The sequence below is a fragment of the Rousettus aegyptiacus genome, unplaced genomic scaffold, assembly GCF_014176215.1.
Source record: "Rousettus aegyptiacus isolate mRouAeg1 unplaced genomic scaffold, mRouAeg1.p scaffold_m13_p_6, whole genome shotgun sequence".
In the NCBI taxonomy this organism is placed as follows: Eukaryota; Metazoa; Chordata; class Mammalia; order Chiroptera; family Pteropodidae; genus Rousettus; species Rousettus aegyptiacus.
The window spans coordinates 85,730,740-85,749,015 of NW_023416309.1; the positions used below are offsets into that span (position 1 = coordinate 85,730,740).

Below are 18,276 nucleotides of genomic sequence, written 5' to 3' on the forward strand. Positions count from 1 at the left end.
AATGGATACTTTTAGAGCATTTCACCACAAAGCAGCCAAATATACATTCTTTTTAAGGGCACATGGGACTTTTCCAAGGTAGATCACGTATTAGGCCACAAAACAAGTCTCAATAAATCTAAGAAGACTGAAATCACATCAGGCGTCTTTTCTGACCACAATGAAACTAGAAATTAATTACAAGAAAAAAACTGAAAAACACAAACGCGTGGAGGCTAAATAATATTCTGCTAAACAATGAATGGGATAACAATGAGATCAAGGAAGTAATCAAAAGATACATTGAGACAAATGAAATCAAAAACTCAGTGACCCCAAATTTATGGGACAGCGAAAGCAGTCCTAAGAGGGAAATTGATAGCAATACAGGCCTGCCTTAAGAAACAAGAAAAATTCAAACAAATATAACCTTATATATAAGGAACTAGAAACAGAACAACAAACCAAGTCCAAAATGAGTAGAAAGAAACAATAAAGATGAGAGCAAAAATAAATGGAGTCTCAAAAAAAAAAAAAAAGATACAAAAGATCAGTGAAACCAAAAGCAGATTCTTTGAAATTATAAACAAAATTGATAAACTTTTAACCAGACTCTTCAAGAAAAAAGGAGAGAGGACCCAAATAAATAAAATCAGAAAATAAAGAGGAAAATTTACAACTGATACTGACAGAAATATGAAGAATCATAATCATACAAACAATTATATGCCAACAAATTGGACAATCTGGAAGAAATAAATTCTTAGAAACACACAATCTCCCAAAACTGAAACAGAAGAAATAGAAAGTCTGAACAGACTGACTATTACTAACAAAACTGGATCAGTAATCCAAAAGCTCCCAACAAACAAAAGACTGGATGGCTTCACAGGTGAATTTTACAAAACATTTAAAGAATAATTAACATCTATCCTTCTCAAACTATTTCCAAAAATTCTAGAGGAGGGACACCCAAGCTCGTTTTACGAGACCACCATTGTGCTGATTCCAAAACCAAAGACATTACAAAAAAAGAAAATTATAGGCCAATTTCAATGATGAACATGGATGCAAAAATCCTCAATAAAGTAGTAACAAACCGAATTCAGCAATACATTAAAAATGTCGTACAGCATGGTCAAGTGGGATTTATTCCTAGGATGCAAGATTTGTTCAGTATCCGCAAATCAATTAACATGATACAGCACATAAAGTATAAAAATCATACAATTATATGATCGTATCAATAGATGCAGAAAAAGTGTTTGACAAAATCTAGCCTCTATTTATGATAAAAACTCTCAGCAAAGTGGGACTGGAACATACCACAACATAGTAAAGGCCATATATAACAAACCCATGGCTAAAGTACTAAGTAGGAAAAACTAAATGCCTTTTCCTTAAGATCAGGAACAAGACAAGAATGTCTGCTTTCACCACTTTTATTTAACATAGTATTGGAAGTCCTAGCAACAGCAATCAGAGAAGAAAAAGAAATAAAAGGCATTCAAATTGGAAAAGAAGAAGTGAAACTGCCATTATTTGCAGATGACATGATACTATATATAGAGAACCCTAAAGATTCTACTGAAAAACTATTAGCCTTAACAAATTAATTCAGTAAAGTAGCAGGATACAAAGTTAATATTCAGAGATTGGATTTTTTTATACATCAGTTGCAGAATATCAGAAAGAGAAATTAAGAAAACAAGTCTCATTTACAGTTGTATCGTGCACACACACACACACACACACATACACACACACACACACACACACAAAATCACTAGGAATAAATGTAACCAAGGAGGTAAAAGTTCTGTATTTAGAAAATTATAAGATGTTGAAGAAAAAATTGATGAAGATACAAATAAATGGAAGCATATACCATGCTCATGGAGAGGAAGAATTAACATTATTAAAATGTCCGTACTACCCAAAGCAATCTTAGATTCAATGCAACTCCCATCAAAATATCAATGGTGTTTTTTCACAGAACTGGAGCAAGTAATCCTAAAATTTATATGGAACCATGAAAGACCTTAAATAGCCAAAGTAATATTGAGAAAGAAGAACAAAGTTGGTATCTCGATACCTGATATCAAACCAAACTACAAGGCTAACAAAACAGCATGGTACTGGCATAAAAACAGACACATAGATATCAGTGGGACAGAATAGAGAGCCCAGAAATAATCCACACCTGTATGGTCAATTAATCTATAACAAAGGAAGCAAGAATATACAATGGGTAAAGACAGTCTATTCAGTAAATGGTATTGGGAAAAGTGGACAGATACATGCAAAAACAAAAACAAAAACAAAAAAACCTGGGCCACCTTCTCACACCGTATACAAGAACAAACTCAATATAGATTAAAGATATAGATGCAAGATCTGAAACCATAAACCTCCTAGAAAAAAACACAGGCAGCAGACTCTCCGAGAAACTCTCTAAGATTGCTCTTAGTAATATTTTTTTTCTGATACACTTGAGCAAGGGAAACAATTAAACAAATGGGAGTACATACATCAAACTAAACAATTTTTTGCACAGCAAAGGAAACCAAGAAAATGAAAAGACATCCTACTGAATAAGAGAAGATATTTGCCAATGATACATCTGATAAGGGTTTGCTTTCCAAATTTTATAAAGAAAACTGATACAACTCAACACCAAAACAAACAAACAAGGACAGAGAACATGAATAGACACTTCTCCCAAGAGGTCATGGCCAATAGACATATATGAAAAGTTGCTCAACATCAGTAATCATCAGAGAAATGCAAATTAAAACTACAAGGAGATATCACCTACACCTATCAGAATGGCTATCATCAATAAATCAACAAACAAGTGTTGGTGAGGATATTGAGAAAAGAGAATTCTAATGCACTGTCAGTGAGATTGCAAATTGGTGTGCTCACTATGGAAAATGGTATTTTGATTTTCCTCAGAAAATCAAAACTTGAACTACCTTGCAACCAAGTAATTCCCACTTTTAGGTATTTATTCGAAGAAATCCAAAACACTAATTTGAAAAGATATATACACCCTATGTTCATTGCAGTGTTATTTTCAATAGCCAAGATGTGGAAGCAACCTAAATGCCCATCAACAGACAACTGGATAAAGATTTTTCCTTTTTCATTTTTTCTAAACTTTGTATTATATCATTTTAATAGCTTTATATACAATGAAATATTACTCTGCCATAAAGAGAATGAAATCTTACCATTTGTGACAACATAGATGAACCTAAAAGGTATTATTCTAAGTGAAATAAGTCAGACAGAAAACGACAAATACCATACGATTTTACTTATATATGGAACCTAAAGAAGAAAATAAATGAACAAACAAAACAGACTCAAAGGTACAGAAAACAAACTGATAGTTGCCAGATGGGAGGGAGAGTTTGGGACTGGTCGACAAAGGTGAAAGGATTAAGAAATACAAATTGGTAGTTGCCTTGGGGATGTAAAGTACAGCATAGTGAATATAGTCAATAATATTGCAATAACTGTGTATGGTGCCAGGTGGGTACTAGACTTATCAGACAGGTCACTTCATAAATTTAAAAATGTCTAACTACTATGCTGTACACCTGAAACTAATATAATATTGAATATCAAATGTAATTGAAAAAAAAACTCAAAAGGATTACAATACCAGTGGTATTGAATTAAGGAATTAATATTTTGGATGATTTTTCCTTTTTCCTTTTTTCTAAATTTTGTATTACATTATTTTAATAGTTTTATTGAGTAAAATTTATGTACCATAAAGTTACCCTTTTAAAAGTATACAGTTCTGTGTTTTAGTAAATTCATACCATTGTGCAATCATGACTGTAATCCAGTTTAAAACACTAAATATTTTTAAAATTTAAAAGATTATGGAAAAGGAGCCTTAGAAGAGTTGGTTATTAACATAAAGAGAGGGCTTCATACTCTGAGATTGGAAAGGAACAGGCAACACTGACAGATTAAGAGATGGTGAGAATGGTAACAATATTGAATTCTGACCTGTTGTTGGTTGGCAACAGCAATACCTTTGCAGACTCTGTGTGTGTGTGTTATAGGTCGGCAATTAAAGTAACTTTTTTTTCTGTATCTAGGGACGCTAAACTACTGAAAAGTTTTGACTATATGAAAATGAAAATTTCAATTTAGCAAATAAAAAAAGCAAAAATGTTAAAGACAAACAATAATCTAGAAAAACATTAGTGGCAAAGAATTTCTACTTTAATATGAGAAAAAGGCAGCCTTCAATGGAAAATGAACAGAGCATGAATAGGTAGTCCACAAAAGAATTAAAGAGTAATAATAAACATACAAAAAGAGATTTAATACCAGTGATAATCAGAGATGCAAACTAAATCAATAGTATACTTTGAATTTTTTTTCACTTATAGGACTGACAAAACATAAAAGATTGGTGATACTTAATACAAGTGAGAGTATAGGCAATTTGGCACCCATATTGCTAGTTAGAGTCTGAAGTGGTTTAATCTTTGAAAATGTGCATACCCTTTAACCCAATAGATTTATTTCTAGGAACATATTTTGAGGATATAATTGGACCATAGCATAAGGATAGTCATCATTTTATTATAATATATTCCAAATTATTAATAACATGTTTATCAATAAGTTAGTGGTTAAACCAATTATGGACTGTAGAAGCATCAGACAACCATTAACATTGATATATTAATATTAAACATATAAACAATTGTATTATATATAAATCTGTAAAATATATGTCTGTGTCATAATATGAGATGATATCCACAACATATCATTAAATTGCTTAACAATTTATGGTTTCTGGTATATCAAAGTACGAACTCCTTACCTCCAAGTGCTAGAAAATGGATGATTTTGACTTTTAAAAAATAGTATTATTACATCCTATTATATTATCTAAATTTTTTTTAATAATTAGCATGCTTTGTCTCTCATTAACAAAGAGAACAATAAACAAATTTTTATTTTGAGCCAACTATTGGGCCTTGTATCTTACACTGAATAGAATTTTCTTTTAGAAGGACTTAAAGCCTTTAAAAATTAAGAATAAGATATAAGAAATGTTAATATGGTGGAGATGGACCTTGAGCAAGTTATTTAGGTGTTCTAAGCCATTATTTCTTATAAACTGGGTCCTAATAATACCTATCATATGCAGGACTTTGAGTTAAATGAAATTATATGTATGTATAAAAAGTATTTATTAATACACTTTCTGCACAATGTAGATGCTCTACTACAATTGTTATCAGAATAGGAAGAGAAGAACATCAGGTGACAAATTTGAATGGGAATACTAAGAAAAAAAAGAGGGAAAGAGAGTACCTTTGTAAAGTCTTTCAAGTATCTCCTATCTCCAATGTTCCAGATAAACCCTTTTCAAACACCTAGCATAATCCCATTTCTAACCTTTCCTGTTTAGCCAGTCTACATACCCTCCAGACTCTACCCTCTGTCCTCATTCTGTCCCAGCTGAATACCAGGAAAAGGGCTTTCTCAGAGTACAGTGCAAGTTAAAGGTAAAGGGTGTCAGAGACAGAACTTTTTTCCCAGAATAGAATAATTATACATGGACCTCTAGTGACAGACACATTATTTTTGATATGGGGATCATAAAGACCCTTTAGAAAGGTCATCTAGTGAAATGTTTGAGAACTGCTGTTATAGTATTAGAGCTTCCTAAATATGAGATTATTGGATATTAGTGTCTGTGACTTTAATAAAGTCAGAGCCTCCAAATAAATGGTCCTGGAAATTACCCCATAATGCAGTTTGTCTTGTGGTTTCTCATGATGGTACTTGTCCTCTACATAGTTTTGCTCTGCTGTTCTATTTCAGAAAACAACATATGTGTTCTCTATTGATTTGCTTGTATTTTCAGAGTACATTAAGATGGCAGATCACTACGTGCCAGTACCAGGAGGACCAAACAACAACAACTATGCAAATGTGGAATTAATTCTTGACATTGCTAAAAGGATCCCAGTCCAAGTAAGAGATGTCAATGTGTCCTTTAAAACCAAATTTATATGTTCATTGCAGCATTATTTACAATAGTGAGGATATGAAAGCAACTTAAGTGTCCATTAATAGACAATTAAATAAAGAAGTGGTGGTATATATATATATATGTGTATATGTATATATATATATATACACATATATATATATACACACACACACAATGTAATATTACTTGGCTATAAAAAAATTAAATCTTACCATTTGTGGCAAAATGGATAGACCTAGAGGGTATCATGCTAAGTGAAATAAGTCAGAGAGAGAAAGACAAATATCACATGATTTCATTTATATGTAGAATTTAAAAAACGGAATAAAGGAGAAACAAACTCAGAGATACCGAGAACATTTTAATGGTTGCCAGATAGGAGAGGGGTTAGGGGCTAGGTGAAAAAGGAAGGGATTAAGATGTACAGATTGCCAATTTTAAAAACAGTCATGATAGTGCAAAGTACAGCACAGAGAATATAGCCAATAATACTGTTATAGCTATCTATGTATGGTGTTAGAGGGGTACTAGACTTATCAAGGTGGTCACTTTGTAAGATACAAAGGTTTAATCATGATGATATACCTGAAACCAATACAAGATTGTATGTTAACTGTAATTGAAAAATTTTCCAAAAGTTTTTAAGGAAAAAAAAAAAAGTTGCCACTTTAAAGACATTATTCAAATTCAGCACTATATTTCATATATGAACTACTTACACTTGCCAGTGAAAACTGTTGCATGTTATGGTTTTAAATGCTTTGCTGTTTTAATAAACACAAATAAAATTTCCAAGTTGTCACAGGAAAAAATAATTTAGCCATTTTACAGTTACACACAAGGGGACATCCAGAGAACTTTTAATTTTATGGAAAGCATCTTTGTTGAAAATTGATAAATGCTTTTATATGTAATATAACAGACAGGGAAAGGAAAAATAGAAAGAATACAATTAGTCAAAATTAAACAATACAAACAGGAAGTTTGTAAGGGTTTTTCAGAGATTATTTATTCAGTCCATTTCACCTTCAAACTATCCGAAATAAGTGAAAGTTGCCTCTTTCCAATGGAATATTCTTAGCCCAGAATACGGTGGTATAAAAGTAAGTAATTTCTTCCCTACCACTTGTGTTAAGAAGTTTAGGGTAAGTGTCTTTAAGCCCTAAGAGAAAACTCAAGATTTGTAAGTATTTGGCTGCTGTGGAGCTATTGTACCTCATGGAGTAGGGCCAGTCTTGGTAGAGAATGATACAGTTTATCGTGTATTGTTTTTTAATACGAATTTTAAGAATGAACCATATTGTGTTCCCTGATAGGCAGTGTGGGCTGGCTGGGGTCATGCTTCTGAAAATCCCAAGCTCCCAGAACTTCTTTTGAAAAATGGTATCGCCTTCATGGGTAAGCCTTTCTGACATACTGTTCTAGTCTTCTTTTTCCTCTTTGTCAATTTTGCCCATTTTCCACTCTATGTACTGCTTTTCTTCAGTTTAACATTTATTCTCTCTCTCTCTCTCTCCCTTTTTTTTTTTTTTGTTAATCAGCGACTCTCAGAGTAACCCTCTTCATTTATTTTTTTCCCCTTCCTCATTTCTTATACCTGCTTATGTCTCTGCATCTTGATTGTGTTTTCTGACCCTAGATTCTTTTCCATGAAATATGGAAGAAGCTCTGATTTCCAAAACACTGGCTTTTAAAAACTTCACCATTAACCTTACGGAAAATATGTGGAGAAAGGACCTATTTTTATATAGCAAAGATAATTGAATACTTAGGATACCCTAGGAGTGTGCCCTTAAATATGGGTTAACACCTTTGCATTTAAACATATAGGTTATATTCCTATTAGTGAGAGCTCTGTTTTCTGACTTTTCTGCTCTCCTATAGCAAAGAGAGAAATAAAGATTATATGGTTCAAAATTTTTCTCTTCTACAATGATGATTATACTTTGTAAACCCTATTAAAGTTAAATCTTCCTTTTTGGTTCCCCTAAGACCAAGGAGGGTAATATTTCATACTTGAACCCCAAAACTTCATAGTTCTTACTTTAAGATATTGTTTATAAAAAAGAAAAAGAAAAAGAAAAAGACATTTCTAATCTGGTAAAGTTGAATCATGAAGGACGATAAAATTAGATTTGTCAGAAATCTATTTCAGCATTATTTATATATATTGAACTCTCATCGTGTACTAAAAGCTTACTACTGTTAGGTTCTATAAAGGGTGCAAAAGTGAATCAAAACATAGTCGTCCTCATAATCAAGTTTGTGATTTGCATATGTGATGTGATAGGGGACAACACAAATATAAAAGTGATTATATAGAAGATTAAATATATGTGAAAGAAATGAGGCCAAGATGTTCCAGTCAGGGTTCTTTTCTTGTTTTGTTTTTAGGCCCACCAAGCCAGGCCATGTGGGCTTTGGGGGATAAGATTGCATCTTCAATAGTGGCTCAAACTGCGGGTATCCCAACTCTTCCCTGGAGTGGCAGTGGTAAGAAGCTATTTCTTGTTTGTATCTTGAAGTGCAGAAAAGTTCAATTAGGCTATTTGAGACTGTGGCTTGGGGTTTAAGTTTGTTTACTTAAAAAGAAATAGAATCCAGGTCAATTAATGGTTTCTTTTATCTTCAGGCTTAATTAATACAGCTGTGATTTTATTATGTTTTAGGAATATACATTTTGTACCAGACACGCAGATGCTAAACTGTGATTTAAGTGATCTTGGGACTTAATTTGGAGAAACTCTGGGAAAATTCATATAGTTCAATGGATTTGGATCTACTCTGATTAGTCTAGAACCTTTCTCAGAAATGAACTTCCTAGGCAGAATTAGGCCCTTAAACCTGCCTGGGAAGTGACCTGGATCACTAAAAAACCTAAAACCCATATACTGAAATGTTCGCTAGCTTTTTTTTTATGTCAGCCTACAGTGTATTGACTATTTGTTTTGCCTGTGTAATACCATACATAATTCAACCTCTCATTTGCATTTGATGTTCAAAGTGAGGGCAATAGTCAACCTTTCTTCCAGGCATGCAGAAAAAAATTTTTCTGAAAATGATTTATTCTTGACAGATTCCTCAAAGAGTACTGTGTGAATTATTATAGCTGATAACAATACAAACTTCTATTTTTTTAGTACTTGAGCACAGGGAGCAGACAGACACTGAAACCTTTCCTAAAGTGGGAATGACCATTGTCTTAAGGCTGAACAGATTTGAACTCTTGTTAGGCTAGCTCTCCAGAGGGATTGCAGTATCCTCTCCAGACCTGCTGGGTCAAACAGTTTAAAATAAAAGGTGGAATTGTTCTTGTTTGAATGGAGAGTCTATAGCATTCCCCTTGTGGCTGAGTACAGGGACATTCAGAGAGCATGGAATCATGCCTCTTCTGAGACCAATAAAACCGCCATTTCCATTTCCAAGGGCTCATAAAGATTGAATAATTTCCCAGACCTCTGGCCCTGGAGCAGGCCTAAACACACAAATTGAAGGTATTTGCCTGCCAAGTTGCTATGAGAAGCCTGACATGCTTTTTTTTTTTGTCTTTTATGTACTTGCATTTTTATAATTTGCTGCCTGTTAGCACTCCTGGATTTTTCCAGTTAAGGTCCTACTTACACTGGAAACCCAAGTTGCCACCAGGTTCTGCTATAGATGAATACCATTAACCCCAATGACTGATCAAGGTTTTATGGCATTTTTCTTTCTCCCATCTATCTTCAACTTTGGATAAATATGAGAGCATTTTAAAGAAGGTATAGGAAAAAATTGCCAAGAACAGAAGTCCTTATAGCTACTGTTAAGTCACTGTTATCTATTGCAGGTCTTCGTGTGGACTGGCAGGAAAATGACTTTTCAAAACGTATCTTAAATGTTCCCCAGGAACTATATGAAAAAGGTTATGTGAAGGATGTGGATGATGGGCTAAAGGTAGGTTACTAACTCCAGGGAGTAATATCTTTCAACTGACCAATTATAGTCAGAAATACAGCAATTTGGAGCCTAGTTCATGACATATACCCATGATGGGATTAGGGTCATAAGACCAGGAGGTATAGTTTATAGAGTGAAGAAGTGACCTAGATTTAATAAAAATAATTTAAATTTGTTTTGAAGCAAACTTCTCATTTGGAAAGACCATTTCTTAGGTGGTTAAATCAGAGCTTTAAGAAGGTACTGGTTCTTCCCTCTACCACCTGTTAGTGTGTGTGTATGGGAGGGGAGGGTTATCAAATAATACACTTTTGCCCTGCTTGAGTTCAGAACCAAGAAGCCAGGCAGATAGAGATCAAAATGTCATTTTATTATGAATAGAGATATCGGTGAAAATGGCTTAAATGTGTAGCAACATTCAGATTTGTGATTCGAACATCAATTAAGCAGGCTCACTCACTGGTTCCTGGTGGTGCCCAATAACCACAGACTTCTCTACAGAAGCATAGCGTTTATCATTCTGCTTATTGTATGGCTGAGAGCTGACAAAGAGCGTATGTTCTGTGCAGTGGGCTGATCCCAAAGGGGAAAAGAGGCTGAGCTACGCATACTCAGGTCTTCCTTACAAACTGACCAATCACATAATTTCCCTTGGAGAGAGGTAGGGTTGGGGGTGGGAGAACTGAGAGAGGCTGAAAGTGTTACTCTATAATTGTTGCCATCCATGTAGAAACAGGAGCGCAAGAAAAAGGAAATTCTTTGAAGTATTCTTTCCTTTATAGTTCTCTCCAGTTTGTTTCCCTTTCACTTTGTAACTATGCCTCCAGATAGATGATGAAAGAGGCTATTTTAGAAAAACACAGTATTTGTGTTTGGCTTGTATGTTATAAATTCAAGAGGAACACTAAATGCTCAACTAATTTTTCTATGTTATTTACATTTTAGATTAAGCATTCTATAAGCTTAAGAATTAATATTTTTGATTGAATTGCAAATGCTATATTCTATTTGCTAAATTTGCAAAATAATAGAAGCCTGGCTATTTTGCTTATTAATTAATATTCCTTTTTTTCTTGGTTATAATTATAAACATAAAATTATCTGCTAGAAAATTTGGAAAGCCAGAAAAGAGATGATAAAACCACTGCCAAGCCTATTAACCAGAGATAAATCCTGTTAATATACTCATTTATTTTCTTACAGTCAGTTTTTATTCATAGATTATGTAATGATAATCTTTATTAATAAATTCCCATAACAATTATTATAATTATAAAGTTAGAATCTTACTATATATATTGAATAATCCTCATTTTTTCTACTTAAAATTATATATAAACATTATATATAAACATTTTCCTCATGGTATTAAAATTTTTCTAAAATATTTTAAGTGGACAACCTGTGCCTAGAGCCTTCATATGTTTTTAAGATGTCTGCCTTCTTACTTACTGACATCGTGTGGGCTGTCCTATTTTTTTTTTTTAAGTCTCTTTTCTATGTTTATGGCTGTCTCTTTGACCACTTATAACCCAGTGATTGAGTTCATCATGCTATCTCTGTTTATAAGAATAGTAATGAATAGAGTTAAGAGAATTTTAGAAGAGATGATACTATGATTAAAAGATTTTCATACTTAATCAACTGACAAATTAATATTTGAAATGGTCTTTTTCTGGTGATATATTTTTTAGATTTTACTATAATGTTAAGCCTTAACAGACTGGAATGTTTTGATGAAGGAATGACTTAGTTATTTTAAACTTTTGGTTAACTTTTCCTCCAATTTACTTTTTTGCCTTAACAATACAATTTTGAATCTTTCATATCATTAAATGTAAAAACCACCTCATTCCTTTTAATAATTTCATAGTATTCTAGCAATAGGGATATATCTTGATTTAACCAGCTCCCTATTTATAATTATCACTCCTAAGATAGGAGTGATAATTATAAAATACTATAATGTGAAAAGCACATTTAGAGTATGTGTTGAATATTAGTTTTCTGACTAATTTTATTAGTGTATCTCATTGTTTTTATCTTTTATAAAAGGTTGAGTGAGAAAAAATTTCTGAATACATAAGAGTTCTGATTTGTTGAGTCTTACTTATATGTTGTCAGAAGCCATACCGAGGCCATCAGCTTATATTAAGTGACTTACTTATATCTTTTTTTAAAAATAAAAATTATGGTTAATACATGAATACTTGCATGTATAAGAAATTTCAATAATACAGAAATATATATAGTATAAGTGAAAGTTTATATCCACCCACATTTTATAAATCATCACTGATGTATACTGTAAACATTTTTTTTACACATAAATATGTGGGTGTATGAATGTGTATGTAATCATACGTAAAACATAGTGAAATTTCTTTTGGTTCAATCTTATAGTACAAATTATTCTGTTACTTCTTTCACCTAGTGTATCTTCAAGATCTTTCTATTTTTACTACAAATAGACCTACCAAAACACAACATTCTTAAAGGAAGAAAATACCAGTTTCTCTTTCCCTACTAATACCACTCTTACTTCCATTTTTCTCTTTCTTATTGAAGGCGGCAGAGGAAGTTGGATATCCAGTAATGATCAAGGCCTCAGAAGGAGGAGGAGGAAAGGGAATCAGAAAAGTCAACAATGCAGATGACTTCCCTAACCTCTTTAGACAGGTAGAGTACAAGTTGTCTTTGAATTAACATGTATAACAGTTTTGATTTAACTCACAGTATAATTTGGATGTCCAGAAAACAGAGTATTCTCACTTATATAAAAATCCTCAGTTTCTCAGATATCTCTTCCATGTATGGTGGCTATTAGGACCTTATAGTGACAAGGAAGAGTCAGCATTTTTCTGTATTTTGGTGCCCCTCTTCTGCTGGCATTATAGATAAAGTAAGTGGTATGGTTAACTTCTGATCTGTATGCTCTTGGCTTCACCAAGTCCAGGCTCTCTGATTGACTTTACCTCACTTAAGTTCAAATTGGCTGCAGGCTCCTGAGTTTCTGCCATGTGTGTCATCTACCCTGCTGGCCCAGCACTCTATACCCTAGCTTGTGCTACATGGCCACTACATCCTGGCACAGGAATCCTATGGCAGGTCCATGTTCTATGAGTGACTTGGGAAAGCTGAACCTAGGGTCTTTCTCTGCTTGCGCAGCTAATTTGTGGCCAAGTTGATGTGGCCGTACTACAGGATGATTGTGAAGGCCAAAGAAATGATCTCTTTTCAGAGAAATCTTAGAGAATCAGGAAACAGGAGTCTCTTTTTCCCCTGCCCTCAGAGTTAATCTCACATACTTGACTCACTCTTTTTTTTCCTACCAATACCCAAAAAAAGTTGAGTCAGAAAAATGAAAATTGGGATGTGTTCTAGCCTTTTCATTCTTCCAGCTTTCCACTCTTTCTTTACTAGTACCCTCTAGCTACTTTTTATTTGCCTTCCCTTTTTTCTTTTAATCATTCATGAGCAAACTTCTCGCTTCATTGTCGTGGGTTAAAGAGAAAAAGTATCTGAACTGGGTCTTCCATGTGGTGCAGTCAGTACCCCCTTTGAGACATGTAAGTGAGGCCATATTAAACCATCTAACAACCCCAGTCTGGTTGACAGATGACTACAGCTATATGAATGGCTCCGGGCCTAGATCAGCAGGAGAATTGCTCAACTGAGCCCAGTTCAAATTGCTATGAGGAAATAAAATAAGATAGTCAGTGTCCTAAGTCACTAAATTTTGGGTGGTTTGTTAGGCATTAATGGATAACTGATTTAGAAATTGATACCTAAATATGTGATGCTCTCAGAACAAAAAAAAAAGTAAAATATGTGACATTGACTTTGACACTGGCTCAAAGGTTAAAGCTGGAAAAATGGTAACCCATGTTCTGAAATAATGGAACAATTGCCTGAGGTAACCTAGAAGGAAAAGAATGTATTTAATGAATTTGTGGACCTAGTTAAGGGGATTTCTAGACAAAGTGTTTAAAGTATCTATCGAATGCTTCTGATTGTTTATATAAAGGAACTATAAAAGAGAGATGAGCTAAAGAAGGTGTTTTAAACTTGTCGAGTTTGAAAAAAGAACTGTTTCTCATTTCCAGTTTGATAGGTTCCCTCTCAGATAAGGAGGGCTTCTAAAAATCTTAAGGGTGTTGTCTCATAGCAGTGAGACATGCCCAAAGTATAGAGAGATCTGTGCAGAAAAGTTATGGATATCCCTTTTGGGGCAAGGAGTGACTCCTCAATATGATTCATAGGAAACCCACAAAGTTTGCAAGGGACTTGTATTAATGAACACACCAAAAGGACTAAAAAATACAGTTCAAACTTGAGAGAGGCCTCTGGGCCTTCAATTTTCTATGGATAGAAAACAGACTGAGAAAGCTATTAATCTGTAAACATCAATCTTTTCAAATAAAAAGAGATTTTTCGGAGAGCGGAGCTAGGAGCCTAGAGAGCTAGAGGTAAGAGCAGAAGAGCCATGGATTAGGAAACCACTCCCAGGGAGCAAAACAAGACCCCTGCAAAACAAAAACAAACAAACAAACAAAAACATTTCATACCCTTGGAGTAAGGGAACCTGACAACATCCGGATTTCAGAACTGCTGTGGACTAATGACTACTATATACTCCTATTCTCTCTTCTTTGAACAGGAGTATCTTTTAGAGTTATCTTCTCCCCATCTCATCATTAAATGTTGGGGGTGTTGGGGGCAGATAACTTGTCATTTTTAGTTCCCAGATCTGTGGATCAAGAGAAACTGCCCTTAAGGAGCTGCACTCAAGGAGTCTCATTCACTTCCGGACATGACTTATGAGAAAGTGGACGTCAAGCCTGATGCCATGATTGGATGACTTTGGGGGTCTTGGGAGGGGGTGAGTCTATTTTGCATGTGGGAGGTATGTGAATTATTGTGGCCAGAGAGAGGACCATAGGAGATTGTTTGCAGAAATGGCCGCAATAACTCCTCCCATCCTTGTATGTATATCCCTTTGCAATGCAACTTTGCCTTTCCTCCCATAAAGAGATGGCATCTCTTTTCCCACCCCTTGACTCTCAGCTGGTCTTGTGGCTTGCTTAGACCATTAGAATGTGGCCAAAGTGATGGTATATAAGTTTTAGAGCCTAGAGCTTGTGAAGCCTTGAGCTTCTGCCCTTACTTTCTTGGAACACTACATTGAAGAAGCCTCGTCTAGCTTACTGGAAGATGAGAGGCCACATGCAATACAGATGAGCTGTTCCAGTCATGGCTCCCTAGACCTACCAGCCAGCTGTCAAGACAAGTCATCAGACATTTGAGTGAGACCATTCAATGTCACTTGAGCCACCGGATGATATGCACGTGAGAGGCAAGACCAGAAGAACTACCCAGATGAGTACAACATCATGAGCAAATAAAACAGTTGATGTCCTAAACAAGCCACTGAGTCTTGAGGTGACTTGTTACATAAAAAAACAGAGCGTAAAAGATAGAGTATAAAAGACATATGGGATACAGTGAAGTAAGATAACATAATTTGCTTTGAGTCTCAGGAGAAGAGAGAGAGAATGGAACAGAAGTAATATTTGAAGAAATCATGGAGCAGAAGCAATTTTTGAAGAGATAAGGGCTAAGAATTTTACTGAACTGATAAAAAATACCAAGCTCAGATTCAAAAAACACTATGAGCCTTGCAGGATAAGAATAGAGAAAACTACATTGAAGCTTATCTAAGTAAATCTGCCACCTCACTCCCCTAAAAAGAGAGGGACAAAAAAGAGAACATCTTAAAGCAGCTGGAAAAGAAAAGATTACTTTCAAAGGAATAAAAATAAGATTGATAGCTGATATCTCAGTAGAAACAGTGGAAGCCAGAAAATATTGAGGTATTTTTTAAGTGCTGAAAGAGAATAATTGCCAGTGTAGAATTCTGTATCCAGTAACAGTATGCTTCAGAATTGAAGATAAAAGTCCTTTCACTACAACAATACCATATATGCTATAATATGAACCAGAAAAGCATGTATGTAGTCGGCAGCAAATTGTACATTTGGCTATTTAGAGTTCATGGCAGTACTGTGCCCTCTTGAGAGTATTTGTTTGTGTGTTTGCAAAATATGTTGTTCTTTACCTGTGTAACACACTGGATGTTCATATGTTTTCATATTCATCAATTAATATTGATTATATAACTAACAATGCAATCTCTTAAAAATAGGTGAGAACATGAACTATATATTTTATTCATTTTTGTATTCCTATTCATTATCATGGTCCTTGACACTTCTAGGCATCTGCCTGTTGAAATCGAAGCAGCTTGTCGAGATAGAAAAAAATTTCTTACTACTTACAAATTTGTTTTCTTTTCTTTTCTAATATAGGTTCAAGCCGAAGTCCCTGGATCGCCTATATTTGTGATGAGACTAGCCAAGCAATCTCGTCATCTGGAGGTGCAGATCTTAGCAGATCAGTATGGCAATGCTATCTCTTTGTTTGGTCGTGATTGCTCTGTGCAGCGCAGACATCAGAAGATTATCGAAGAGGCACCTGCTGCCATTGCTACTCCAGCAGTATTTGAACATATGGAACAGGTATTTATATGAAAAGCTCTAATTTTTGTTTTCTTACACAGAACTACTACTCAAATTCCTAGACTATCTGCGAGCAGTGGAATTTCTAACAATGATTCCGGATAATTGATAAGATGATATTCTTTTCCAGTACAAATCATTCTGCTATTCTTCCTCTAGGAGAGTTGCCAGTGAACATTTCAAGCTCTGAATTAGTTAACGCTTTAGAAAAAAAAAAAAATCAATGTACTATTTTGAATAGGTATAAAGAAGAGAAATGTTTTGGGATTTTTAATCTTCCTGTTTGATTTTTTAACAAGCTCAAGATAAGCAAATCCATTATCTCTTAAAAGGTCCTCTAAGTATCTTTAAAGTTTACATATTCTACGTATATTTTTATTTTTTTAATTTTATTAAATTTATTGGGGACTATATTTTTGTATAGAAAAGAATCTCTCAGCAGTCTTGTAGTTCCCTTGGGAATAGTTGTATTTTAGCCAGTCTAGCATGATTCTTTCTGGAATTGTGACTCAGCCTTCATCTTATTGGAAATGTATTTTCTATCTCTTTTTTCTCCTGAATTCCAAATAAGCTAAATATATAGTCATCTGTGTTGGAAGCTTAATTTCTACTTGTGTGTGTGTGTGTGTGTGTGTAATGACACATTCATTAACTGCTGTAATAGAGGCTTCCAAAATACCATGGCTTACACAAAAGTATAAATTCTGTTTAATCAGTTCAGAGATGAGCTGGTGCCAGGGACCCAGGTTCATTGCTGCGCCATTCACTAAGAGGGAGGTTAGCAAACTATAGCTCACAGGCCAAATCTAGCCTGCCACCTGCTTTTGTAAATAAAATGTTTTTGGAATATAGCCATGCTAGTTTATTTATGTATTATCTATGGCTCCTTTATGGCTTCAGTGACAGAGTTGAGTAGTTGTGACAGAGACTACATGGCACACCAAGCTGAAAATAATTACTATCTGACCTTTAACTGAAGAAGTTTGCCAACCCTTGCCCTAGGGTGTCATCATCTTCATGATTAAAGCTAGCTCACAAGAGTATGCTCACATTGTAGCCGCGTGGGGTGGGTCAGGAGGAGGGGAGGACATGGAAGGCAAGCATATAAAAATTTGATCTAGCAATCACACGTATTACTTCTGCTCACATTCCATTGGACAGAATTCAGTTACACAATTACACCTAGCTATTAAGGGGTGTTAGGAATTGTAGTCACTAACTAGGGGCCGTATACTCAGCTGAAATTCAGGATATTCTAATACTAAATGGATGACACAAAGAAAAATTTCTGGGGAGCAGTTAGTAATCTATGCTTCAGTCTACTCTTCTGGCTATCCATTTTCCTTTCATACCCTGTTCTCACTCTTAGAACATCCTTAGCCTTTCCCCAAAGTAGACAGCTCAAAGTCCAAGATCTCTAGGTTTGTTCCATCCTCCATTAAATGTGTACGTGGCTTTTCATGGGCCAGTGGCCTAAAATACAAGTTACTTACCCTTTTTCATTCCTCCTTTCCCCATGTACCCAATATACAGTGGTGGAATAGAAACAAGATAACTTCCATCTGGAAAAGAGTGAAAAATATACGATAATCATTGGTCTATAGCAGTTATTAAATCCTTCTAGGCGGAATTGTAATGATACCTCACTGAGCCTTCTGGCTGTCCCTGGTTCTACATTCTGGAAGTAAATCCCTTGCCCATTGTCCCTCAAGTCACCTGGCTTTGTTCTCTTGGAAGTTC

The 18,276-nt window shown here is 34.6% G+C and overlaps 1 protein-coding gene across 8 annotated transcripts in view; it reads left to right on the forward strand.

The window, feature by feature from the left end:
• Nucleotides 1–18,276, forward strand: part of ACACA (acetyl-CoA carboxylase alpha) — a 253,317-nt gene that overhangs the window by 75,568 nt on the left and 159,473 nt on the right. For all 8 annotated transcript variants that reach the window (XM_036223376.1, XM_036223375.1, XM_036223382.1 and 5 more), the window contains 6 exons: nucleotides 5,894–6,003; nucleotides 7,339–7,420; nucleotides 8,417–8,515; nucleotides 9,849–9,955; nucleotides 12,527–12,637; nucleotides 16,327–16,536. In XM_036223376.1, coding sequence (XP_036079269.1) covers nucleotides 5,894–6,003; nucleotides 7,339–7,420; nucleotides 8,417–8,515; nucleotides 9,849–9,955; nucleotides 12,527–12,637; nucleotides 16,327–16,536 — 719 coding nt within the window. The remainder of the gene's footprint in view (nucleotides 1–5,893; nucleotides 6,004–7,338; nucleotides 7,421–8,416; nucleotides 8,516–9,848; nucleotides 9,956–12,526; nucleotides 12,638–16,326; nucleotides 16,537–18,276) is intronic.